The following is a 27,983-nucleotide window of genomic DNA, read 5'->3' on the forward strand; positions in this document are numbered from 1 at the left end:
CTCCACAACAAATGATGAGAAAATCTGGCAATATTCCCTGCCAACTTTTATTTACACTGTTTATGAACAGGAAGCACAAAGGAAATAATTTTAGGAAAACAAATGAAATACGTATATTTAAATTATGTTGTACAAAGTAGTCAAAATACTGATGCAAATCTGCTTACAGTAAGAGCACTCAGTGGTCCAGTTAGATCATTTTGTGATGCAGCTGAAAGTCCTTTAATATTCTCAGTACACATCACTAAATTCTCACAAAATTATCTTTGTTCCCGACACTTGAACAAGAAATTTCATATTTTACCGCGCAAAAACATTTACATCTTGTACTGGTGTTGACATGGATGCCTTTTGCTGTATTATCTTCCCGTAACCACCACGTCCACCATCATAATCTGTACGGTATTCGTCTCGCACCTGCAGAAAGAAAGGTATAAGAACATTTACAAATTTTCTCAACATAGAAGAAAAATCTATTAACTATTTCCAATGGCTCTCATTCCTAGTAAAGAACAGTTTCCAACACAAGCAACAACGACTACAACTGATTATTAGTTTATGCCTCACTGATCTAGCAGATAGGCATGTATGGATTACAGGGCAAAGAGACAATGTCAAAGCCCATATATATATACTTTAGGCTGTTAAGCTGAACTGGGTGTCTTCTTTAATCTTCTGCAGTACATTAACTATTTCATTATAAAAACGATAAATAGTGTGACACATTAGACACATGCCAGACTACAAACCCAAAGGGTCAGGTTTTGATTCCCAGTTGGCCAAAGGTTTTCTTTTTTCTACTGCCACTTGTCATATTTGACAATGATTTATTAATATGAAAGTCACCATGTCACCCCTGGTTTGGAGCTCACCATAATCTACAGATCTCCCTAAAACTAGCTGTGTGAGTTAGCTCAAAGGCCAGCGGAAGGCAAAGGAATACTGCTCCAAGAGAACTGTACCTAGTAAAACAGTGGAATGCTCAAATCCATCTTCAGGTTGTGGACAACTTTACTTTTTAAACAATTGAATGAACCCTGTACTAAAATTCTGTCATGATGTGCAGATGTGTTATCATCCTTTACAGAGACATGATGTTGACTAAAATCTGAAAATAGTTTGGACCATAGTTCTGGAATAATAAACTATGGTATCATGACATGAGAACATCAACAAACCTCTGTAATAGGAAACAATCTTCAATCAATTTTAGGGCAACCCAGATGAAATGAAATCATTCTGAATCCAACAGTATGGCTGACCTGAGAAACTTTGAACAATAAAGTGGAACACTGCATAGAGAACACTTGTTCTTAAAAAAAAAGTTAATAAAAAAGTGAATACTGAAATGTCAATTATATCAACAACGTTGCGCTTGGTTAATATTATGAAACCAAAGCAGAATGAATGCAACATATCTGAGCAAAGCTAAAATGTGGTTCAATACAAGAAGATGTGGCAAATCTCTAGTTTTCAAGGAAAGTATTTCACTTACTATATGCAATATATGATGATTGTCATACATATAGGGTCTTACCTCTGGTATATTTATACCTACGCATGTCTATTTTTATGAAACTTTTCAGTTGTTACATCTTTCTTGTCCCCCTTGAAATATTCAGGGTGGGCAAAAGCAACCCGGTAAGGTCAAACCAGGTTAGGGGATGTCACATGGAGTGGCCACAAAAGTTTTTGTGTGTTAGCAACGAATTTGCTTTAAAATTTCCATTGCTATCAAATGGTCAGTTTTGAATTTTCATATCCTGGCATATTAGTTGTACATTAGGTCATCAAGTCTGCTGGCCACTGCATCTCTAGCCATTCTGGTAGCTTAACTTGTTGATAACTTACTGATTTCGGAGTTTTTATGCCTACTCCTGTACCAAATAGCTAGTTTCACTAGTTCATATTCTCAGTAAATATTCTAGTTGTTGTTCTCAAATGCTGTAGTGTACCTTACTTGCAATTTCCTTTCTACTATTCTAGTTTGCATGTGTAGTGTGCTGCTGGGGTGTATGCATAGTTGTTTTGGTTTTAATCATTTTCCCCCCTTAATGCTGCGGAACATGTATTTAGGTCTCTTATTTATGAGTATTGTTCTTACAGAATTCAAAACAGCCATTTCTTGATCATCTACAAAATTGGCACTATCTGTTGTTAGTGTAACCTTGCAGTTGGCAAGGTATTCTCAAGTTGTCTTTCGAGAAATGAGTATTCTTACACATATAGCAGTTTCTGGTTGTGAGATGACTTTCCTGTCACTTAAAAGCTGAATAACAGTCTTTAATATTTTGTTATCATTCAGTGTGAGGTGATAAGTGTCAGCAAATAGTTGGGCAGATGGTACATGGTAGCTATTATTCTAGTAATAATGTCCTGCACTTAGTGTCTCATCATGTCATGATTTGGGGATTCTCTTGTATTATTCTTCCTTTCTCTTATTTATCTAAAAACTGTAACTGCCTTTTTCTCCAATGTATTTTTTGATTTTAAGTGAACCTGAATTCAGCAAAGTCTGGTTTTTACCATAGGAAATCACATTTCCTATACATATACTGTGTTTTGCCCATTAGAATGAATGGACTTTCCATTGTTCATATTCAAGAGCTTTTTGTGCAATTGACCTAATCATGTACCAACGTTAATTTGAAATTGTGCTGGTAATTATTTTCATTCATGCATCAGACATTAAAAAATGTTTCCGACACTCAGAACATCTGTGAAATATAGATAGAATATAAGACTTGACTTAGAGGAGAACACTTAAAGCAGAAAATAGGAGATAAAGGTTATGTATAAGATATGGCATGAGGAAGACTTTGGCGGTTGACGTAACATAATGACAAAGTTCAGATAACAACTAATTCTGGAAACATTACACACAAGGAAGCTTTCTTTTTTTAAATCACAGGCCACATAAAATTAGCAAAAGCAATAGACATCTTTAAACAACAGATTTAACAATAGATCATGCACGTCAATGACAATCCTACACTTATTTCTCCCATATAATCCACTATCACCCTGAAAAAGTGGTAGTTTATGCTGCTTCTTAGCGGTAAATATACTAAAAGGAGATTATAGTACCAGTCACTGACTTACCTGCCCTCCAGTCTTTCCTCTACCATACTGACGTCCTTCAACAAAGCCTGCATCCCAATCGGTACGAATGATACGGTCATCAAGGCGTGTACCATTAATGTATCTCATACAACCCTCAGCATCAACACGAGAATAGTATCTGAGATCGTCAAGGAAACAGAAATCAAGCTATGTTTACAAAAAGTACAATATCTGACATGTTACTTGACTGAAGAAAAGCAAAAATGCTACATGGCTCTGGCTTTATTTGGAATTTTGTAATTTTGAAGAATTCAAAACAAAAATTTGTCAACTGTTATTTTGTTTTCTCACTATGTGAACAATCGCATACTGTGCTGAAATGTACTTTTTGACCACCGACTGATACAAGAAAAGAAATCAAGACAGCATTACATTCAAACTTCCTCAACAACTATAAATGAAACAATTTGTGTAATGTTTGCAAATGTTTCATACTTTTTCTACTACTAGGTGTTACTCAAAAGGATACTCAACGAAACAAAATCCACATGGTGTTTTCTTATATTTGTCAAGACCCATGATAATTCTTTTCACATCCCCACATTTTGAGAATAGCTCATATATTTGTTCTTCGGTGGTGTAGAAAGAAAGATTACCAACATAAAGAGTTGATGATGTCCGTAGAAGTCTTTCCTGCTCACCTCTTGAGCCCTGAAATAATGACAAGAGGGAATATGTAACACAAAAGATAAAGTAATTAATTTTAACCTCGTATAAATATCTAAAACAAGAAAATCTGTTGACACATATCTAGAAATTAATGTTTAGTTTTATTTCTTTTTACTTAAAAGTTCAGAGCCAAACTAAAAAATCAGCAAAAATAAAGATAAGGAAGTAAAACATGACATACATAAGCACAAAAGCAAATGTGTAACTCACTGACATGTAAGTGGCATGCAGCTCAATGTGTGTGTCTGCCTTTCATTTGAGAATAATAAATTTCATTTGAGATGGTATTAGTTTGAAAATAACTTTATGTGATGGCACACATTTACAATAACACTGACTAGGTGCTTGCAGTGATACTGCCACAACAGTGTAGCAATTATTGTCAAAAGAAGAGGAGTGACAGATGATGGACACAAGGAAGGAAGATTGGGTTTAACACCCCATCAACGTCAAGGTCAAAAGAGATATAGTACAAGCTCGTATGGTGTGAAGGATAGGGAAGGAAACTGGTCATGTCCTTTCAAAGGAAATATCCTGGCATCTGCCTGAAGTGATTTATGGAAATCAGGGAAAACCTAATTCTGGATGGCCGGACATGGGTTTGAACTGTCATCTTCCCAAATGGACAGATGATGAGAGCATACGTGAGTGCTACCTTATGAAACCATTCCTTTTTTATCCGGAAAGCAATAACTGTAACTGTAGCATACCTGCAGGGAGAAATAATGTATTTCTGGCCATTAAAGTGGCCTTATTTTTACATACCATCATATCTCAGTCAAGCTTTTGCTATTTTAAGTTCAGTGAACAGAGTTTATGACATAAAATTCCTTTTTGATTTCAAGCAGCACATACATTCATTCACATTTTTTGTCTTATTCAGCACACCTGTGAACCCATCTTGATATTTTTACAGGTGTTCCAGACCAACATACACTACTGGTATGTCCTTGTAGGTCACAAATCTGTTTGAATAAAATAAATTGTGACCAAGGCTCTGTGTGACATTCACAGTTTATTTCAACATCAAGATCACCAGTCTCATTCAAAGGTTAAAGTGACCTTATTTCATAAACACACAACTTTCGACCTTTTTTTGCCAGCACCATTACAGAAAGAGTGCACACATGTGAAACCCAATCACAACTGTGATTCAGGATACAGCTGCAATTAGAGGCCATAGGAGAAACATCCAAATGCACCACCTACAGAGAATAGGCACAGTCATCTTGATGATGATGATGATGAACTTCAATTAACGGGGAAAACCATTACCCATTACCAACATAGCATAGAAATTTTTTCAATAATAATAAGAGTCTTCTACCCAATAAAATATTTTCTTGTGAATAATCACAGTTCCTGCTAAACACACAAAATTACCATTTTGGCTGTTCTGTAAGTATCTTACACTGTGTAGTTAGTAATGACAAAAATAACCCACACATCCAAATCACCTAAGCCCCCTCCAGCCAGATTTATTTTGAATATATTTACACCAAGACACTATACTCATTAAAAGTACAGTGAGTTATTGAGTGGCGAATTAAACACATCAGGGCCACACAACACAATTGAGAATGTATACAACTGCAAGGCTCACGAGCATACACACATTGGGGGAAAAACACCCACACGACACACGAAGTTCTGCAAGTGCCAGTCACTTTTCCACACCCATATAAAAATCACAACATGCTCAGATCACACATCAGCTCATAATGGAGCAGATGTTTCACTAATATGTCTGAAATCGGTGACAGGTCATTCAACAACAGGTGAACCAGTTTTAGAAGTGGCTTATGTGTCTACCATTTCCAAATCTTATAAAATTTTATGGGATGGTTGCATAATGTCTTGGATGGATACACACAAAGTTTCAGCTCAGTATATCCTTTGGTGACTTCTACAGCTTCTCACAGATATGGGTGCCAACTCAACACGAACACACACACACACACACACACACACACACACACACACACACACACACACACACTAAAGTACCATCTTCGGGTAATTTTTATAAAAGGCAATCTTAACTTAAAAGCCCTGTCTTTATATACCAAAATTATTTTTTGTGCTGAATAAGAATATATTGATGATTAGTTTTTTTAATTCATCTGGTGACAGGTGTACCACTTCAAAAATTGCAGAAAATTTAGTATGGATTTTGTATAATCATCTGTTCTGTCAAAGCACAAGGGGTGATCATAAGGTAATGAGAATTTCTGATGTTCTTAAGGGATCTTTATTTATTCATCAACATCAACTTTCTGCCCTTCAAATATATCCCCCACTGTATAAAACACTTGTGCCAGTGCTTTTTCCAATCTTGAAAGCACTTCTGGAACTCACATTCCGCTATGGTGTTAGCTACTTCAGTGATCCTGTTTCTATCTCATCAGTGGTGACAAAATGACATCCTTTCGTAGTTTTCTTCAGCCCTAGGAATAGAAATAAGCCATAGTGTGACATGTCGGTGAATTCGGTGGGCTGAGGCAACATAACGGTTTTGTTTTTCCCAAAAAATCATGTACAAACATTGAGGTGTGAGAGGGAGCACTATCAAGAAGCAATGTCAATGGAACGGACTGGTACAATTCTAGCCATTTTCTGCAGCTTGCTTCATGCCAATGATGCATAATTTCCGGGTAAAATTCCTTATGGACCATATGACCATAAGGCAGGAACCCACAATACATGATCCCATTGTAATAAAAGAAATTAGTGACAAGAACCTTCAATGGTGATCGAACTTGTCAAATTTTTCTCAGTCTTGGTTTTTCTGGTAACTTGCCTCGGAGTGCCTCGGTTTCGACATCATTCCCATGTACCCATGTTTTTTCTTTAGAAGTTCTGGACTGTTGACGACTTTATTCAAGATCCCTGAGCAAAGCATACAATTTTGGAACAAACTTTGCTGCTACACGTTTCATGCCCCCCCCCCCCCCCCGAAAAAAAAAAAAATTGCTGGCTTGAGCCAAAGGACATGCCAACTTAATTAACAACACCTCTCCATGTCGTCAACAGTAATTTATGTGCTAGGACATTCAGGTTGGTCGTCATCTTCAAACACCTTCTCGACCTTCTTTGAAACATTTTTTTGTCTTACTCATAGCAGATTTGCAAAAGCTATAGTCAAAGAGTTTGAATGCAGTGCAGCACTTTGTTGCATTTTTCAAGCAAAATTTAATGCAAATTCTTCTATCTATCTTTTCTCAAAGTAAAAATTCGCCTATCACTCAAAAGCACATACAAACTTTTTGACTGTCAACAATAAACTAAATATTCAAAGCAGCTGTGAATGCGGACATACGTTAGGAATATATGTATGAACAAGATTTTAAAAAATTGAAAATCAGATGTATAAAGCACGAGAAATTAAAAAATTTCCATAACTTTTTGATCACACCTCGTATATGCCCCTGCAAAATTGATGAAAACCTTTTGGGAAATCAAATTCCAGTTGCATACTTTTTAATCTTTTTTATACTCTAAAATGAGTATTCTTTAAACTTTAGGCAGTATATAGTTTAATTTCAGACCCATGTCTGCTTGTGGATGAAAAATATCACTCAAAGTTACTAGTTTCCATGCTCAAAGTTATTACTTTCCATACACAAGGAAGGAAGATTAAGGTTTAATGTCTCTTCAGACACTGAAGTCATTACAGATGAAGAACATGCTCAGAATGCTTCAAGGATAGGGTACAAAATTGTCCATGCTCTTTCGAAGGAACCATCCTGGCATTTGCCTGGATTGACTTAGGGAAATTATGGGAAACCTGGATGGCCAGATGCGGATTTGTACTACTGTCCTCCCGAAAGCAAGTCCAGTCTGCTAATTAGTGCACCACCTCATTTGGCTTTTGAGACAATGTATAAGCCAATATGTGACATTAACAAATAAAAAGAAAGAAAAATCAGGCAGATCGGCTTCTACGTCCATAAAAACATCAAGCAATAAAACAAATGAAAATCCTTGCCAACTTATGGATGAAATTACCCCAAAAGTTTTGTAAATTACTAAACTCTTTTTTGCAATATCATTAAATTGTTAAAATATTGCCGAAATGTTTTTATACCACCATTGAAGGAATACATATTTTCCATGAATTGTCAGTTGCTCTCTGGTTTTTATCTTATTATCAGCTTGCGTTAAGAAAGTTTTACGACTGAACTTATTTGTTTTCTTTCTCGTTTTGTGAAATGTACCAAGAACTTCCTGGTACTTGTTTCCTCCGGTGCTCAAGTTGGCACTGGCTGTCCTAAGACTGCATCATTTCACTATATTAAGAGTTAGCTAAAGCCACCAAAACAAATGTCATAGTTGGACAAATTACTTTTAAAACTCAGATCTGGACTTGACTCTAGAGAATATGACCAAATTTAGGCATAATGCCCGCTTCTGATAAAATTTCAATTTCTGTAAAATACCTGGTGTAATCCATTTGGGGAAAACAAACACAATGTAAAGGAGAATTTATAGCCAACTGACATTTCTCGTGTTGACAAGTTGACACTGTTAACTAATACTGCTTTCACGTCTGGCTGGAAACTTTGTCCCAAATGCAGGCAAAAATTGATCATAAACAACGACAGACTCAGGATGAGTAACAATCAATGTCTACTGATTACGTGGATGTAGTTGATGCTTGCTACACAGTGATTACTCCACTAGCATCTCCTGGACATTTGCCTTTAAATCTTCAATGAATTAGCAGACTGACACCAAGGCTACAGCACCAGCTGCTGATGTGAGCTGCTCCACTGATGTTGTGGGAACCCAAATGATGAGGCAATATCAGAAATTTAAGGATACGGACATTTTAGTTGTTTAATTTCTCATGGCTGGGGTTCACAATCCTGTAGAATCTCTTAAAGGACATTATATTCACCACTCACTGTAGAAATTATTTATTTCACAACTGCAGTTTTCAGCTTTGGGTCATTTTCAATTGGTACTATAAAAGATAACAGAATACAAAAATTAAGACAAAGTGTATATAAAGAACTGCACAAACATGTCGTGGACAGAAGAATCTCTCAAAAATGATGAAAATAATACATTACTTACATTTTGCTTCAGCACATGTCAGACTGTACATACATTCTCTTCTTCTTCTTCTTCTTCTTCTTCGTCTTCTCCCCCTTCTTCTTCTTCAATCCAAAGACTAGTTTGATGCAGCTCTCCATGCTACTCAATCCAGAGCAAGCCTTTTCACCTCCGGATAAATATTGGAACTTATATCCTTCTGAATCTGCTTACTGTAAGCATCTCTTCATCTCCATCTACAATTTTTACTCCCTCACATTTCCTTCCAATGCAGAATTGGTGAACCCTTGATGTCCCTGGTGATCTAATCTGGTTGTGTCACAAATTTCTTTTCTTGCCAATTCTTTTCAGCACCTCCTCATGAGTTATGTGATCTACCCATCTTATCTTCATGATTCTTCTGTAGCACAACATTTCAAAAGCTTCTATTCTCTTCTTGTCTAAACTGTTTATCATCCATGTTTCACTTCCATAGAAGGCTACACTCCACACAAATACTTTCAGAAAGGTCTTCAAATGGTTGAAATGGCTCTGAGCACTATGGGACTTAACTTCTAAGGTCATCAGTCCCCTAGAACTTAGAACTACTTAAACCTAACTAATCTAAAGACAGCACACACATCCATGCCCGAGGCACGACTCAAATCTGCGACCGTAGCGGTCGCGCAGTTCCAGACTGAAGCGCCTAGAACCACTCGGCCACACCAGCCGGCAAAAGGTCTTCCTGACACTTAAATCTATACTCTATATTAACAAATTTCTCTTCTCCAGAAACGCTTTTCTTGCCATTGCCAGTCTACATTTTATATCCTCCCTACTTAGACCATCATCAGTTATTTTGCTACCCAAATAGCAAAACTCATCTACTACTTTGTCTCATTTTGTAATCTAATTCCCTCAGCATCGCCTGGTTTAATTTGACTGCATTCTATTATTCTCATTTTGCTTTTGTTGATGTTCATCTTTTATTCTCCTTTCAAGGCAATGTCAATTCCAATCAACTGCTCTTCCAAGTCCTTTGCTGCCTCTGACAGAATTACAATGTCACTGGCAAACCTCAAAGTTTTTATTTCTTCTCCCTGGACTATAATTCCTACTCCAAATTTTTCTTTTCTTTCCTTCACTGCTTGCTCAATACACAGATTTAATAATAACTACGATAGGCTACAACCCTGTCTCACTCCCTTCTCAACTACTTCCCTTTCATGCCCCTCGACTCTTATAACTGCAATTCGGTTTCTGTACAAACTGTAAATAGCCCTTTGCTCCCTGTATTTTATCCCTGCCACCTTCTGAATTTGAGAGTATTCCACTCAACATTGTCAAAAGCTTTCTCTAAGTCTACAAATGCTATAAACACAGGTCACCTTCCCTTAACCAATCTTCTAAGATAAGCCACTGATCTTCCCCAATGCCAACTTCTACCAGTTTCTCTAAAAAGTTGAACTTCTACCAGTTTCTCTAAAAAGTTCGTGTTAGTATTTTGCAACCATGACTTATTAAATGAGTAACATTCACACTTGTCAGCACCTGCTTTCATTGTAATTATTATACTGTTCTTGAAGTATGTGGGGTAGTCGCCTATCTCATATACACTGAAGAGCCAAAGAAACTGGTACACCTGGCTAATATCGTGTACGGCTCCCGCGAGCATGCAGGAGTGCTGCAACATAACATGGCATGGACTCGACTAATGTCTGAAGTTGTGCTGGAGGTAACTGACACCATGAATCCTGCAGAGCTGCCCATAAATCCATAAGATTATGAGGGGTTGGAGATATCTTCCGAATAGCAAGTTGCACGGCATCCCAGGTATGCTCAATAATGTTCATTTCTGGAGAGTTTGGTGGCCATCGGAAAGGTTTAATCTCAAAAGAGTTTTCCTGAAGCCACTCTGTAGCAATTCTGGATGTGTTGGTGTCGCATTGTCCTGGTGGAATTGCCCAAGTCTGTCTGAACGCACAATAGACATGAATGGATGCACGTGATTAGAAAGGATGCTTACATCTGTGTCATCTGTCAGTCATATCTAAATATATCAGGGGCCCCATTTTACTCCAACCACACACACTTCACACCATTACAGAGCCTTCACCAGTCTTGAACAGTCCCTGCTGACATTCAGGGTCCACGTATTCATGAGGTTGTCTCCATATGCGTACACGTCCATTTGCTCGATACAATTTGAAATGAGACTCGTCTGACCAGGAAACATGTTTCCAGTTATCAAAAGTCCAATGTCGTGTCATGTAGTCATCAAGGGTACACAAGTTGGCCTTCAGCTCCAAAAGCTTATATTGTTGGTGCTTCATTATATGGTTCGTACACTGTCACTTGTTGATGGCCCAGCACTGAAATCAGCAGCCATTTGCAGATGGGTTGCACTTCTGTCATGTTGAATGATTCTCTTCAGTCATTGGTTGCATTCTTGGCGGATCTTTCTCCGGCCGCAGCGATGTCGATTTGTTGTTTTACCATATTCCTGATATTAACGGCACACTCGTGAAATGGTCATGCAGGAAAATCCCAACTTCACTGCTACCTCAGGGATGCTGTATCCCACCGCTTGTGAGCTGACTATAACACCACGTTCAAACTCGCTCAAATCTTGATAACCTGCCATTGTATCAGTAGTAACTGATCTAACAACTGCACCAAACACTTGTTGTCTTGTATAGGCATTGCCGACCACAGCTCCATATCCTGCCTGTTTGCATTACTTTGGCACTTCAGTGTAGCTTGCACACCAGATAGAAGAGTTTTGTCATGGCTGGCTCTCCTAAGACTATCAGTAGTTCTGATGGAATGTCGTCTACTCCTGGGGCCTTGTTTCGACATCAGTCTTTCTGTGCTCTGTCAAATTCTTCTTGTAGTATCATATGTCTCATCACATCTCAACTATGCCCTCTTCCATTTCTGTAACAGTGCCCGAGTTCAGATCCTCTATATACTCCTCACACCTTTCAGCTTTCCCTTCTTTGCTTAGGACTGGTTTTTCATCTGAGCTCTTGATATTCATATAGCTATTTCTCTTTTCTTTGATTTTCCTGTAGGCAACATCTATCTCTTCCCTAGTGATAACACACTTCTACATCTTTACATTTGTCCTCTAACCATTCCTCCTTAGCCATTTTACACTTCCTGTCAATCTCATTTGCATGCTTGATTTGCTGCATTTTTGTATTTTCTCCTTTCATCAATTAAATTCACTATCTACTGTGTTACCCAAAGATTTCTACTATGTCTTGTCTTTTTACCTATTTGACCTGCTGCCTTCACTATTTCATCTCTCACAGTTACCAGTCTGTTTTCTACTGTATGATAAGTTATAGCTGAAAATTATGAATTATATAGGAATAAAGGCGACGACTCACTGACAGGCAGAAGCACTGTGTCGTCAATAGGCACACAAACAAAAGGTACAGAGCTTGGCTCTTTCAGAATGCATTTCCTTTTTCTAGCTGTAGGAAAAACACACCCACACTTTTCTAACCTACCTATCCCATTAAGGGATTTAATATTCCATGCTTTCATCCATAGAACACCAGTTTTGTATGTTTTGACGACATCCTGATGAGTAGTCCCCACCTGGAGATCCGAATGGGGGACTATTTTACGCCCAGAATATTTTACACAAAAGAATGCAGTCATCATTTAACCATTGGTAGAGCTGCATGCCCTTGGAAAAAAAATATGGCTGCAGATTACCCTTGTTTTCTGCCGTTCACAGCCTAGCACAGCAAATCCATTTTAGTTGATGTTACTGTGGTGTCACAGCCAGACACCACACGTGCTAGGTGGTAGCTTAAATCGGCCGCGGTCCTGTAGTACATGTCGGACCCGCGTGTCGCCACTGTGTGATCGCAAACCTAGCGCCACCACAAGGCAGGTCTCGAGAGACTGACTCGAACTCAACCCAGTTGTACGGACGACAGAGCTAGCGACTAGACGTAGGAAGCCTTTCTCTCTCATTAGCCAAGAGACAGAATAGCCTTCAGCTAAGTTAATGGCTACGAACTAGCAAGGCGCCATTAGCCTTACAGTGATTGTAATTAAAGTCTCCTTTGTGCGATGTACCACAATGATTGATTAAAGATAAGTATTATATCAGCTACGTACTTTTCTTCATAGCATTAATTACGTATCCTGTTCCAGTACTTCACGCCCGTCTGTGTTAGTCTAGCGTGCCTTTTAAGCCACCTCTATCTACAAGGTGTTGGCCCAGCTGCCGACACATCAGTTACAAGGCCTGATCAGTCAATAACCCACTCTAGGCACTGCAGCTACTGTCCTTTTTCAGAAACCACAGGTTAGAATGGCCTCTCCACAGATACCCCTTCATTGTGGTTTCACCTACTGTACAGCTAACTGTATCACTGAGGCTGCTTGCAAGCCACCCCATCAGTGGTTGGTCCACGGTCCATGGGTAAGATATCTTAACGCGAAGTCAATACAACATCAACTGACATGTGAATACACAATGTTAACTATGAAATGAAATATCACCTTTGACAAATCTCAATTAATGAACTAAAAATTAAATTGCATTATTCAGGTCATTCCAAGACAGTTCAAATATTGACCATGATCCTAGCAGCAGGAGTATACAACAAACACCAAAATAATTAAGCGTTTCTGTGAGAGTGGTGAAGTACTCAAGAAAGCTTAAGATGGGGGCCAGCATCTTGACAAGTACCTGCAAAATGGATGGGGAAAAAAGACTAGAATCAATGATAAGATCAAATAGAAAATCCTCAGGATCTTTGAAGATGAATCTTTACCTTGGTTGTGGTCAGACAAAAATGATGACCTAGCAGTAAGAGTGGATGGTGAAAATTTCATAAGCAGAAATACCTAATAGTTTGTAGCCTGAAAGAAATATTCAGAGCCTATTGTAAGAAACAATACAGTGAAATGAGCATCTCATAATTTTGTGAACTGAGACCAAGGTGGCGTATTACAGTGAATGCTGCTGGTATGTGCTCAGTTTGTCAGCACATCAAAATGCCAAACTGATGTTGGCTGAAACACTTGTCAAGGAAGATGACTACACGGAACTAATCAAGAAAACTGTGTGCTGCTTAGAATAAAAAGACTGCATGCTGCACTAATATGTACAATGTCCTAGACAACCTGAAAGCTCATTTGGTAGATGTTTTCATAGAATATGATCCAAAAGAAATGATACAATAGAAACAGTGGGTTCATACTGATAAGGATACAGTAGATACATATCATAAAACTGTAGAAGAGTTTATAGAGGTACTGGTTCTAAGAATTCATTGCCTGACAAGCCACCATTTCGTTTCAAAACCCCGAAGTTCATATCCGAGAGCATCTAAAAGAAAATCTTGAAAATGGTGAAGTGATAATTTTGATAGATTTTGCTGTTCATTTGTCATTCAAGATCCTGTTCTAGGTTTCATTGGGGGAACAGCCAACACACGCCACATCCATTTGATGGTAAAGAACTACAGAATGTCTTTGTCTTTATTATTAGCGAGTGCCTTCATCATGGTACCAGTGCAGCTCATGCATTGATAATGAGGATGATTAACACTTACGAGTGCCTTGACTGTTATATTACACCACAATGACTTAGTGAGGACTGCCATGCCCATAATATTACGAGCAGTGCTTCCCTTTGAATTGTTATCTCTCAAGAGTGATATAGTTGTCCAGAATGCAACAGAAGGCACATAAATTCTTCTAGGACATATTTCTACCAGTTTTGTTAACAACAATGCGGTCTGAAAATTGAAAAAAATCTCGTCAGTTGCATACGAGACGTCACTGTTACCACACTGTCTACTTAAAGCAATATGTCTAACAACAGTTCACTCATTGAGTGATGCAGAAATTCTTCACATTTTTGAAGTATCTGAAGAGGATGATGCCCTCTTAGTCTTTGACAGTGGCACGCTTCAGTAAAATCTTCTCGGTTCACAAGCCTCCTAATTTGAAATAAAACATCTTCATCAAGGTGGAAAAAGTAATCAAAAGCTTGAATGTTTTATTCAAAGTGGCGTGGCTTGTAAACTGAGATTTTATTGAATCTGCAGATGATTTTAGTGATCGTTTAATTTGCTGATGACACAGATGAAGATCCTACATGCCATTTATCCGATTGAGGTAAGAAAGTTTCTGAAAACTTTATATGATATACATATTTTGTTAGCATTATGTACCTGATAAAATAATTTTATGTTATATAAAAGCTCATGCTCAATCATTATTTATGCACAGGCTGTTTCAAAACTACTTTTACAAATTTTGGGGACAGTTTCCTTACACAAAAATTAGAAAAATATTCATGTAAACATGCGTCCAAAAACCTTTCATCTTCAAGTTATTAATTCAAGTTTACAATTCAGGTGACAAACTCATCAACAAATACTCTCAGAATAAATCCTCAAAATGTCCTCCTCTTGCTTCCAAAATGCATGAATTCATCAAATCACGGGCTGTCACACCCTTTCAAATACTTCCTAACGGTTTCAAATGGCTTCACAAGCTTCCATGAAGAGTTTCTGCATCTGGGCGATCAGCTGCCAATTACTTAAGGTGCTCTCAGGAATGATAATCCAAAGGCTTGCAGTTGGAGGTACGTGCAGGACATGGAAATACTCCTCCTCTACCTACCCATACGTTGTGGCAGATACCAGGCAGTGCATCTTGAACAGTGACACTGAAATGTGCTGGAGCTCCATCATGCCTATACCACATTTTTTCTACTTATTTGCAGAGTCATCACCTAGTGTTGCTGGAAGGTATTCAGAATTAAGTCCTCATACACCGCATCTCCCCCCCATGAACCATGGACCTCGCCGTTGGTGGGGAGGCTTCCATGCCTCAGCGATACAGATAGCTGTACCGTAGGTGCAACCACAACGGAGGGTTATCTGTTGAGAGGCCAGACAAACGTGTGGTTCCTGAAGCGGGGCAGTAGCCTTTTCAGTAGTTGCAGGGGCAACAGTCTGGATGATTGACTGATCTGGTCTTGTAACACTAACTAAAATGGCCTTGCTGTGCTGGTACTGCGAACAGCTGAAAGCAAGGGGAAACTACAACCGTAATTTTTCCCCAAGGGCATGCAGCTTTACTGTATGGTTAACTGATGATGGTGTTCTCTTGGGTAAAATATTCCGGAGGTAAAATAGTCCCCCATTCGGATCTCCGGGCAGGGACTACTCAGGAGGACAGCGTTATCAGGAGAAAGAAAACTGGCGTTCTGCAGATCTGAGCATGGAATGTCCGATCCCTTAATCGGGCAGGTATGTTAGAAAATTTAAAAAGGGAAATGGATAGGTTAAAGTTATCTATAGTGGGAATTAGTGAAGTTCGGTGGCAGGAGGAACAAGACTTTTGGTCAGGCGAATACAGGGTTATAAATACAAAATCAAATAGGGGTAATGCAGGAGTAGGTTTAATAATGAATAATAAAAAAAAACTTGCGGGTAAGCTACTACAAATAGCATAGTGAATGCATAATTGTGGTCAAGATAGACACGAAGCCCAGTAGTACAAGTTTATATGCCAACTAGCTCCGCAGATGACGAAGAGATTGATGAAATGTATGATAAGATATAAGAAATCATTCGGATAGTGAAGGGAGACTAAATTTTAATAGTCGTGGGTGACTGGAATTCAACAGTAGGAAAAGGAAGAGAAGGAAACGTAGTAGGTGAATATGGAATGGAGATAAGGAATGAAAGAGGAAGCCGCTTGGTAGAATTTTACACAGAGCATAATTTAATCATAGCTAACACTTGGTTCAAGAATCATGAAAGAAGGTTGTATACATGGAAGAGGCCTAAAGATACCGGAAGGTTTCAAATAGATTATATAATGGATAGGCAGAGATGTAGAAACCAGGTTTTAAATTGTAAGACATTTCCGGGAGCAGATGTGGACTCTGACCACAATCTATTGGTTATGAACTGTAGATTAAAACTGAAGAAACTGCAAAAAGGTGGGAATTTGAGGAGATGGGACCTGGATAAACTGACTGAACCAGAGTTGTGGAGAGTTTCAGGGAGAGCATTAGGGAATGATTGACAAGAATTGGGGAAATGAATACAGTAGATGAAGAATGGGTAGCTTTGAGAGATAAAATAGTGAAGGCAGCAGAGGATCAAGTAGGTAAAAAGACGAGGGATAGTAGACATCCTTGGGTAACTGAAGAAATATTGAATTTAATTGATGAAAGGTGGAAACATAAAAATGCAGTATATGAAGCAGGCACAAAAGAATACAAATGTCTCAAAAATGAGATCGACAGAAAGTGCAAAATGGCTAAGCAGGGATGGCTAGAGGACAATTGTAAGGATGTAGATGCATTTCTCATTAGGAGTAAGATAGATACTGCCTACAGGAAAATTAAATATACCTCAGGAGAAAAGAGAACCACTTGCATAAATAACAAGAGCTCAGATGAAAAACCAGTTCTAAGCAAAGAAGGGAAAGCAGAAAGGTGGAAGGTGGAAGGTGGAAGGAGTACATCGAGGGTCTATACAAGGGTGATGTACTTGAGGACAATATCATGGAAATGGAAGAGCATGTAAATGAAGATGAAATGTGAGATATGATACTGCATGAAGAGTTTGACAGAGCACTGAAAGATCTAAGTCGAAACAATGCCCCGGGAGTACACAACATTCCATTAGAACAACTGATAGCCTTGGGTGAACCAACCCTGACAAAACTCTACCATCTGGTGAGCAAGATGTATGAGACTGACAAAATACCCTCAGACTTCAAGAAGAATATAATAATTCCAATCCCAAAGAAAGCAGGTGTTGACAGATGTGAAAATTACCTAACTACCAGTTTAACAAGTCACGACCGCAAAATACTAACACAAATTCTATACAGACGAATGGAAAAACTGGTAGAAGCCGACCTCTGGGAAGATTAGTTTGGTATCCGTAGAAATGTTGGAACACGTGAGGCATACTGATCCTACAACTTATCTTACAGGATAGATTAAGGAAAGGCAAACCTACGTTTCTAGCATTTGTAGGCTTAGAGAAAGCTTTTGACAATGTTGACTGGAATACTCTCTTTCAAATTCTGAAGATGGCAGGGGTAAAATACAGGGATCAAAAGGCTATTTACAATTTGTACAGAAACCAGATGGCAGTTGTAAGAGTCGAGGAGCATGAAAGGGAAGCAGTGGTTGGGAAGGGAGTGAGACAGGGTTGTAGCCTATCCCCATGTTATTCAATCTGTATATTGAGCAAGTAGTAAAGGAAACAAATGAAAAATTTGGAGTAGGAATTAAAATCCATGGAGAACAAATAAAAACTTTGAGGTTGGCCAACGACATAGACAGCAAAGGATCTGGAAGAGCAGTTGAACGGAATGTAGTCTAATTAAATCAGGTAACGCTGAGGGAATTAGATTAGGACATGAGACACTTAAAGTAGCAGACGAATTTTGCTATTTGGCGAGCAAAATAACTGATGATGGTTGAAGTACAGAGGATATAAAATGTAGACTGGCGATGGCAAGAAAAGCGTTTCTGAAGAAGAGAAATTTGTTAACATCGAGTATAGATTTAAATGTCAGGAAGATGTTTCTGAAAGTATTTGTGTGGAAGTGAAACATCAACGATAAATAGTTTAGACAAGAAGAGAATAGAAGCTTTCGAAATGTGATGCTGCAGAAGAATGCTGAAGATTAGACGAGTAGTCCACATAACTAATGAGTAGTTACTGAAGAGAACTGGGGAGAAGAGAAGCTTGAGGCACAACTTGACTACAAGAAGGGATCAATTGGTAGGACATGTTCTGAGGCATCAAGGGATCACCAATTTAGTATTAGAGGGCAGTGTGGAGGGCAAAAATCATAGGGGGAGACCAAGAGATGAATACACTAAGCATATTCAGAAGGATGTAGGTTGCATTAGGTACTGGGAGATGAAGAAGCTTGCACAGGATAGAGTAGCATGGAGAGCTGCATCAAACCAGTCTCTGGACTGAAGAACACAACAACAACAACAACGCACCTGTAAGACATGCTTGGAGAACATATGGCCCTGCCGTACAACAGTAATCTGCAATTCCAACTCACACATTAATCTTAAACCGATGCTGATGTGTAGCCTGCACTGTAGCATGCAGATTACAATTGGCATATGTCTGTTGGTTTTGGAAATTTGTTGTTATACTTCTTCCAAATGTTGCCCTGTCTCCAAACAAAACTGAAGAGAGAGAGAGAGAGAATGGATTGGCAGTTTGTGCAATAAGTCATCAACAAAAGTTCTTCCGTGGGGTTGATTGGTGAGCATAAGCCTAAGGCCTTGCACATGTTTAAAACGATCAACAAATTCATGAGTTGCCACCCTGAACTTTGAGGTGTAGACATGCCAGGTGTACTTGTCTTGTGCTAATATCTGGTTGTTCTCTTTGGGCTAACACCTGGCTCTCTTCCAACAGCTCATAGAATGTGCTCTTCCTGCTCAGGCAAATGGGAAACACATGAATAAAATCTTCTCAGTTATCAAGCTGTGTCAATTCTAATAAAATTGTCGAACTTTCGACGGCTAACTCCGCCATTGTTGTCAGGAGTAAAACTACTGACTGCCAGGGCTGGCAATATTTCCTGCTTGTATGTCTACGAGAGGGCTGAAACAATGCATGCTAGGAAGGTGAGTTCGGCAGCTCATAGCAGCTCAGGCAAGCCGCAGGACCGAGTGACGTAAGGTGGCACAAGAGGCCAGTGCCACATTTGTAACAGCTGCTCCTGCCTCCCTGCAAGTGTTGAGAATCTGTCATTGCTTCCTTTCAACATATAAAGCCCAAAGCCCACCCCCCTCACCCTACTCAGTGTGTAACACTGACCGAGTGACGTAAGGTGCACAAGAGGCCAGTGCCACATTTGTAACAGCTGCTCCTGCCTCCCTGCAAGTGTTGAGAATCTGTCATTGCTTCCTTTCAACATATAAAGCCCACCCCCCTCACCCTACTCAGTGTGTAACCCTGACCTCTGCTGAAATGGTTGCTGTTCATTCTAATCAAGCTGCTTCCTATGCAACAGATTCCCAGTATGTTGAAGCACGAGCCAAGACTCTCGTGTTCTCAAACTGATTTTTGTGTCAGTTTCCGAGGCAATGCTCAGCTATGGGTGACTTGTCGAGCTTCCTTTGCTCAATATGTCTCTTGTGCTTGGTACAACGCTCTGCAACTGTGTGAATCGTCTGGCCTAAATAACGGCTGCTGCACTCGCAAGGGACACAATACACACTAGGCACATGAAGAGGTATGTCGCCTTAACAGTGTGCAACACATCTTTTATCTAGGGGAGGGCCAGAACACTGGTCTCAACGCATGTCTCTGCAGTACAAGACGTAACTTGCTGCTTGTTGCCCCACAGTTTGGCAGGAAAGCTGCCGCTTGGCTTCTTCTGCCAAATTCACAAGGCATCCTTCTTCGGAGACACCAGAAAGCATTTGCAATGTCTCTTTGCTGCAGCCATTTTCCCTAAACATGTGCCTCAAGTGCTGCAATTCAGACTGTAGGTGGTGGCCATCAGAAATAGCTTCGGCTCTGTGTATTAACATGATCAGGACTGCTTTCTTGTGGACATGGAGGTGAAAACTACCAGTGTTCAAATATCGATCAGTATGTGTTGGTTTCTTGTACACTGAACGACCAAGCCGGCCTCTTGCCTTCCGCTCAACTAAAGCATCTAAGAACTGTAGCTTGCCTCTTTCTCCATCTTAATGGTAAACTTAATCTTGGGATGGACACCGTTCATATGATCCATGAACTGCAGCAGTGTATTTTCACAGTGAGGCCATGTCATGGAGGTGTCATTGATGTACCTAAGAAAGCAAGATGGATACAACACCACGAAGTTCAGAGCCTGCTTGTGACGGTGCTCCAGTTAGAAATTCGTGACTGCAGGAGAAAGTGGTGAGCCCATTGCTGTGCCACCTGTCATTTCATAATATTTGTTGCAGTACAAGAAGCATGTTATCGTTAGAACATGAGAGAACAACTTGATTACAGGTGGGAATTGTTGGGTCAAAAGATACAGCGTGTCTTTTACTGGCACCCCCATAAAAAGTGACACCACGTCCAGAGTAACCATTACATAATTTTGACCTATTTTCTTTTTCATGAGCGTTTCAACAAATGTCTGCAAGTGTACAACATGTTGTTCAAAATGGCCTGATTTTGGTACTAATAATCCTGCTAGATATTTTGCCAGCCTGTAGGTGGGCGAGCTGATTGCAGTAACAATGGGCCTAAGAGGAACATGTCCCTTATGTATCTTGGCAGTCCATAAAGCCTGGGAGGTTTGGCAGTGTGAGGCATTAATTTCTTTACCACTTCATCTGGTAAACCAGATTTTTTTAATAACTTCCCTGTCTTCCCGACTATGGTCTGTGTCGGATCTCGGCTGAGCTTCTGGCATGTGTCATCATTGTTGGTTTGTGGGATTCAAGGGACCAGACTACTAGGGCCACTGGTCCCTTTTTCCACGAACTTTAGACATCCACAAAGAATAAGAACAAATAATGGAGATAACATGAGACGACACAGGACAAGAAAGAGACAGAGATCACAAAAAAAAAAAAAAAAAAAAAAAAAAGATTTAAAATCACACCAAGTGTGACAGTGGTTGGCCGACCACAGAAACAAAAAAGGAAAAGCCAACCACCATGAAATACACTAAAAACCCCAGTCTCAAATCGTAGGCCAAAGGCCAGACTCAACACAAAAAAAAAAAGACAAACACTTAGATCATGCGATAAAAACCCCCTGCACGAACAAAACTCAAAACTAAATCTGCCATCGCAACATCATCTGATAAAAGTGCAGGAAGCCTATCAGGCAGCGCTAATGTCTGCTTGAGCAGAGTTAAAAGTGAGCAGTCCAACAAGACGTAGACCACCGTCGAAGCTGAGCCGCAGTGACATAAATGTGGGTCCTCACGGCGCAATAAATAGCTGTGTGTTATCCAGATGTGGCCAATGCGCAGCTGGCAGAGGACAACAGAGTCCTTGCGAGAGACCCGCAAGGAGGAGCACCACACACCAGTAGCCTCCTTGATGGCCCGAAGTTTGTTGGGTGAAGGCAGGGCGCGCCATTCTTCACCCCAGGTGCGAAGTACCTTCTGCTGCAAAACTGACCTGAGGTCACTCTCGGAGAGGCCAATCTCCAAGGCTGGTGCACTGACAGCCTGTTTGGTCAGCATGTCAACACGTTCATTTCCCGGGATGCCGACATGACCCGGGGTCCACACAAAGACCACAGAGCGGCCGCTAAACACTGGTCGATAGCTCCTAAACTACTCAGGGAGTCAATACAGATAACGAAGGACTCACTTGAGGAGGAGCAGACATACTCTAGGGCACGAGGGAACAGGAGATGATAATTGGGATGCCCGGGCAAGCTACAAACGTGTGCAGCATAAGCGGCCAGTAACAGTAGACCGATCGGCACCCCAGCTGGTGGACTCTAGCAATGAAGAGAGTTAAGATGGCGCCAGCATGTCTGTTTAAGCTGCCATTATGAGGGGGGCCAAGTCAACTGGATATCAAAAACCAATCCCAAAAACCGATGAGTCTCCACCACAGCAAGAGGTTCATCGTCAAAATAAAGCCATGGGTCAGGGTGAACAGTGCGTCGTCGGCAGAAATGCATGTCCCAGGTCTCGGCAGGTGAAAACTGGAAGCAATGCGCTACAGCCCAAGACTGCGCCTTGCAGATAGCACCCTGCAGCTGCCGTTCACCAGCTGCAATGCCAGTGGAGCTAAAGTATAGGCAGAAGTCGTCAGCATACAAGGAAGCTGAGGCAGACGTTCCCACTGCCGCAGCGAGCCCATTAATTGCAATTAAAAAGAGGCAAACACTTAAGACAGATTCTTGCAGTACCCCATTCTCCTGAACTCAGGAGGAACTAAGGGAGGCCGCAACTTGCACCCGGAAGGAACGAAGCGACAGAAAATTTTGTATGAAAATCGTGAGCAGACCCCAAAGACCCCAACCATGAGGCGTAGAGAGGATGTGATGTCGCCGTGTCGTATCGTATGCATTCTGCAACCAGATGCTGATGGTGGACAAAGGCCATATGGATGGCAGACCCCAGGCAAACCAGACTATCGGTGGCAGAGCAGCCCTTACGAAACCAACCCTGAGACAGAGCCAGAAGGTCAGGAGACTCAAGTAGCTAACTCAACCTCTGGCTCACCACGCATTTGAGCAACTTGCAAAGCATGTTGGTGAGGCTAATGGGGCGGTAGCTGTCCACCTCCAGTGGGTTCTTGCCAGGTTTCAACACGGGGATTACGATGCTTTCCGGCCATTGCAATGGGAACTCACCCTCAACCCAGATACGGTTGAAAAGGTCTAGGAGGCGTCACTGGCAGTCCACCGAGAGGTGCTTGAGCATCTGACAGCGGATGTGATCTGGCCCGGGAGCCATATCAGGGCAAGCGGCTATAAGGCACTTTGAAATTCCCACTCACTGAAAGGAGCATTGTACGATTCAGGGTGGCACGTGTGAAATGAAAGGCTCCAACGTTCTAACTGCTCTTTCAGGGAGCGGAAGGCCAATGGGTAATTCGCAGAAGTGGAACTCTGAGCAAAATGCTCCGCTAAGAGGTTTGCAATTGTGTCGGAGTCAGTACAGACTGCTCCATTCAGTGAAAGCGCAGGTACACTGACGGAGGTCCGATAGCCATAGAGTCGCCTAATCTTGGCCCAAATCTGCGAGGGAGAGGTACGGAGGCCAATGGTGGAGACGTACCTTTCCCAGTACTCCTGCTTACATTGGAGAACAAGGCGGCAGGCTCGCACACGCAGCCATTTAAAGGCGTGCCCATGAGGGATGCCAGTTGTGATGCTGGAGTTCCCACCTGCAATCTTTAATCGCCTCAGTGATCTCGGGCGACCACCAAAGCACAGTCCTCTGCCGAGGAGACTCAGAAGAACAGGGAATGGCAGATTCTAGGGTAGTAACGATGCCGGTGGTGACCGAGTGAACCACCGCATCAATGGTGTCATTGGAAAGTGGCTCAATAGTGGCAATGGAGGTGAACAAGTCCCAGTCAGCCTTACTGATAGCCCATCTGCAGGGGCGCCCAGAAGAGTGACACTGTGGCAGTGACATAAAGAGCGGAAAGTGATCACTACCACACAAGTAGTCATGCTCACTCCATTGGACAGATGGTAATAGGCTAGGGCTGCAGATCGAAAGGTCGATGGCTGAGTACATGCCATGCGCCACACTGAAATGTTTGAAGGCACCAGTATTTAAAAGAGAAAGGTCGAGCTGAGCCAACAATTGCTCAATGATGCTGCCTCGGCCTGTTTCCATTGATTCACCCCACAGAGGGTTATGGGCGTTGAAGTCACCCAGTAACAGAAAAGGTGGCAACAATTGGGCTATCAGTGCAGCCAGGACATGCTGCAGGACATCACCATCCAGTGGAAGATAGAGACTGCAGACAGTAACAGCCTGAGGCATCCACCTCCAAACAGTGACAGCCTCTAAAGGTGTTTGTAGAGGGACAGACTCGCTGTAAAGAGAGTGAAGGACGTAGATGCAGATGCCACCAGATACCCTCTCATAAGCTGCCCAGTTCTTATAATAACCCCGATAGCCACGGAGGGCAGGGGTTCGCGTGAAGGGACCGAGGAGGCAGATTAGGCCGCTGGGTCATCTGCTGCCACCGACTGAGTACCGACGGGAGCGACATCCATCATGTCTGAGAGACTGGAGAGATCTAGGTCCTCAGCGGATGCCAGAATCTCCACCCCATCTTCAGACGCAGAGCTTGTAGATAGCGGTGGAGTGGGTGCCACCCCAATTTCCTTGGTTCAAATGGCTCTGAGCACTATGGGACTTAACTTCTGAGGTCATCAGTCCCCTAGAACTTAGAACTACTTAAACCTAACTAACCTAAGGACATCATACACATCCAAGCCTGAGGCAGGATTTGAACCTGCTACCGTAGCGGTTTCAGACTGTAGCGCCTAGAACCGCTCGGCCACTCCAGCCGGCAATTTCCTTGGTCTTAGGGGTCTTTGATTGCGATTTCTCATGCTGTTCCTTTGGTTGCCCTTGCTGTTAGGGCTTCTTTGATTCAGTCTCCGGGACTGAAGAAGACCAAGAAGCCCTACGACCAGCTACCTGGGGCTTCTTCAGCCCCTGGCGGGTTGTCTGGTTTGCCACTGGTAGGAACCTGATGCAGTCATTGGAGTAACCCTTGTTGCACTATTGACCAATAAGGATATGCCAAAACTTTGAAGGATATTTATGAGGGTGCTCCTGGATTCATTTATGATATTTGTATTGATGTTAATGTCCCCACACAAAATTATGTTGACCTTTGCACTTGAGACTTTATCTAGGACTTCTGTGAAGTTAGTGAAAAAAGTGTGCACACTACCACTGGGAGATCTATACACACACACAAAATGATTAATTTCTTGGTGATATCAAGCCCTGTTAATTCAATAGCTGATATTTCAAAGTGTTTGTCTCCACTTACTGTGCTCACGTCATGTCTTGATTTGAACTGTGTTCCTTTTCTGATATAAATGCATGGTCCTCCACCCCCTGAAGCAGTTCTGCAGTAAGAGTTTGCCCTTTCATACAATGATAATACTACATGTTGGATTTCTGTGTCTCTACACCAGTGCTCAGTAACACAAACTACTGTGCAGTTCAAAGACTTGAGCTCAACTTATAATAGTTGTATTTTATTTTTTACTGATTGCACATTCTGATGGAGGATTGTTAAGTCTGTGAAATGCCCCATGTTACTCCTTCCAATGGTTTGTTTTCCTTTGTGACATCTGGTATGTGTGATATTTGAAGTGTAAAACTTTGTCTTGTGAGTGATTGTTTCAATAATTTTTAAACTGTTGGAGCTTGTCTGGATTTATCCTAAAAAAGACCTACTTTTCCTACCCATGATAACAGGTATTTGACCATGTGAGGCCCGAGATCCACCCCCTACACTTTTACGAATCAGCTGTACCAATCTTCTCTTCCCAGCTCTGTTTAAGTGTAAGCCATGCCTAGTGAAATCCGATCTGTAGATAGTCCCGATGGGCACCAGAGAAACATGAGCAAAGTTGGCCGTCCTCAGAGCCATCCCTAACCCTGCATTCATTCGTCTCATAGCTCCATTAAGGTGATTGACCACAATCATGATGCCGGAACAGCTCACCAGAGTGTACATCGGTGCCATGAGTCAGGGAAGCTATCTTGTCCAGGTCACCACCTATGTCATATGACCCATCCCTGTCCAAACTCTTTCCCACCCCACCCACTATCACTAAATGGTTCTTTTTTGTAAAGGCCTTACATAAAGACCCCAAATCCTCTACCACGTGACTTAGCCCTGCCTTTGGCTTGAAGATACTGGTGGCCCAGTACGCTGCCCCTAAACTATCCTGTAACTGAGGGCATACACCTTGACCGTGGCTACTACCTATCAGCAGCACTTTCTTCTTCCTAACACTTTGTACATTCCTAGGCTGCTTGGCCTCAGTTGAAGTGTGCTGCACAGTTCCTGCTCCTCATTCTACCTGAGGCTCTTTTCCACGTAACTCTGGCTGTGGTACCTGTTTTTGGTGTTGTTGATAAAAACTGTCAGATGGCGTTCTCTTTCTTCCTGTCCTTCTACCAGCTGCCATTTCCTAACCACCCTCCTTCCCCCTATCTCCCTTGATCCATATCAGTTCCTTCCTTGCTCCATCTAACTGTGCCTGAAGGGCACAGATTTTCCTTTCCTGTTCCCCAAGCAAAATGTTCCTACTGCATGCTCTGCAGTTCCAGGAGAGAGCCTCTTCTGTCCTCCCAACATTCATTTCTGGGACAATGCTGGGCATTCTACCAAACATAAAAAAATGCAGGTGTTTGCGAACGTAAACTGTCACTATCATGTCCCCTCCCAACAAACCACAACACATGCCTAATTATGTCGTATCACCATATGCACTACTCAATTACGCGTCTCTAACCAGTCAGTCTGGTAATAGTCATGTAGAGCCACCAAAACTAATACAGATTTTATGAATTTACCTTGCGCTTGTAGCTCGGTTTGTTACCATCAAGATTTCAGTGGGGAAGGTGGGGGGAGGGCGCAACACTATAACACTTGAAATTGACAATCTTGTGCCTTCAGAGTGTGTAATAGGTCTGTATAGGTAAAACTACACAGTACAGTAGTGGCAGCATACATTAGATTCTGCCACCACAGACATTTACAACATAACCTCACTCAGTAAGTACCAGTGACTATGATAATTATGAAATTACAGCCTTTGCCTTAGTATATTAGTGTACAAGACTGGCATTTTAATATTTTGGTGTGTGTGTGCTCGCGTGCATGCACGCTCGCGTGCATGCTCGCGCGCGCGCGCGTGTGTGTGTGTGTAGTTACTTTTCGGTTTGTTTGTTTTTGGATGGTGACATTCTTATCCTACATCAATAGTAAATACGTTTAGTAAAAGTATTATTTTTCGTGGGTGTCGCACGTTTGTTAAGCCTACGTGTGAAAAACGTGCTATTATATGATGTTTGCATTATACTATTGGAATTGGCTCCTGGTAATACTAAGCTTGTAAGTACGTGACGATGAACTTGCGTGGTTTTATAATATTACGAGATATTGAAAACCTTAGCAATATACAGAATCTGAATACTTGAGTAATTTACTGTAGTTAATAATGTGTTTACACACACACACACACACACACACACACACACACATGAAATAGAAGAAAACACGATTAACTATCAATAGTCATTATTGGAACATACTTCATTCTTGTAAGATGGTGCTCAAAATTACGCACATAAATATTACCTTGAAATGTTGATCACGGTAACTACTTAGTTCTATTGAGGGCGATGAAATAGAGGTCATTGCAGTTTATGTCAAATGCAAACGTCCTGCGCCACGATTCCTAAGATTTTAAATATTGTTCTTCTGAATTATTTGATGGCAAACACAGTTCCACCAAGACCAAGCACACAAATCACAACATTCGCAGATAATTTATACAGTCTTCACTCTACTTCCCGATACACACACCAATTTATGCTCAACATTGAAGTATCACATCACACGCCGCGTCTAATCCAAAGCTGTTCGCTGTGGCTCT

At 41.1% G+C, this 27,983-nt stretch overlaps 1 protein-coding gene across 1 annotated transcript; it reads right to left on the minus strand.

The window, feature by feature from the left end:
- Positions 1 to 12: 12 nt before the first annotated feature.
- Positions 13 to 27,983, minus strand: LOC126237020 (nuclear cap-binding protein subunit 2). The gene is made up of 4 exons (XM_049946760.1): positions 27,686 to 27,983; positions 3,593 to 3,774; positions 3,103 to 3,241; positions 13 to 417 (listed from the first exon to the last, which is right to left on the minus strand). The coding sequence occupies exons 1-4, from the start codon at positions 27,743 to 27,745 to the stop codon at positions 301 to 303; spliced, it is 498 nt and encodes a 165-aa protein (XP_049802717.1). The 5' UTR covers positions 27,746 to 27,983; the 3' UTR covers positions 13 to 300.

Source organism: Schistocerca nitens, chromosome 2 (assembly GCF_023898315.1).
Source record: "Schistocerca nitens isolate TAMUIC-IGC-003100 chromosome 2, iqSchNite1.1, whole genome shotgun sequence".
NCBI classification, from domain to species: domain Eukaryota; kingdom Metazoa; phylum Arthropoda; class Insecta; order Orthoptera; family Acrididae; genus Schistocerca; species Schistocerca nitens.

Bases quoted from the DNA above. Each gene is read 5' to 3' on its own strand.
- LOC126237020 (XM_049946760.1), bottom strand. From the start codon at position 27,745: ATGACCTCTATTTCATCGCCCTCAATAGAACTAAGTAGTTACCGTGAT. The intron at 3,775-27,685 runs GTAATATTTATG...TCATTATTTCAG, and splicing joins ACCGTGATCAACATTTCAAG to GGCTCAAGAGGTGAGCAGGA. The intron at 3,242-3,592 runs GTATCCTTTTGA...TGACGATCTCAG, and splicing joins TGTGGATTTTGTTTCGTTGA to ATACTATTCTCGTGTTGATG.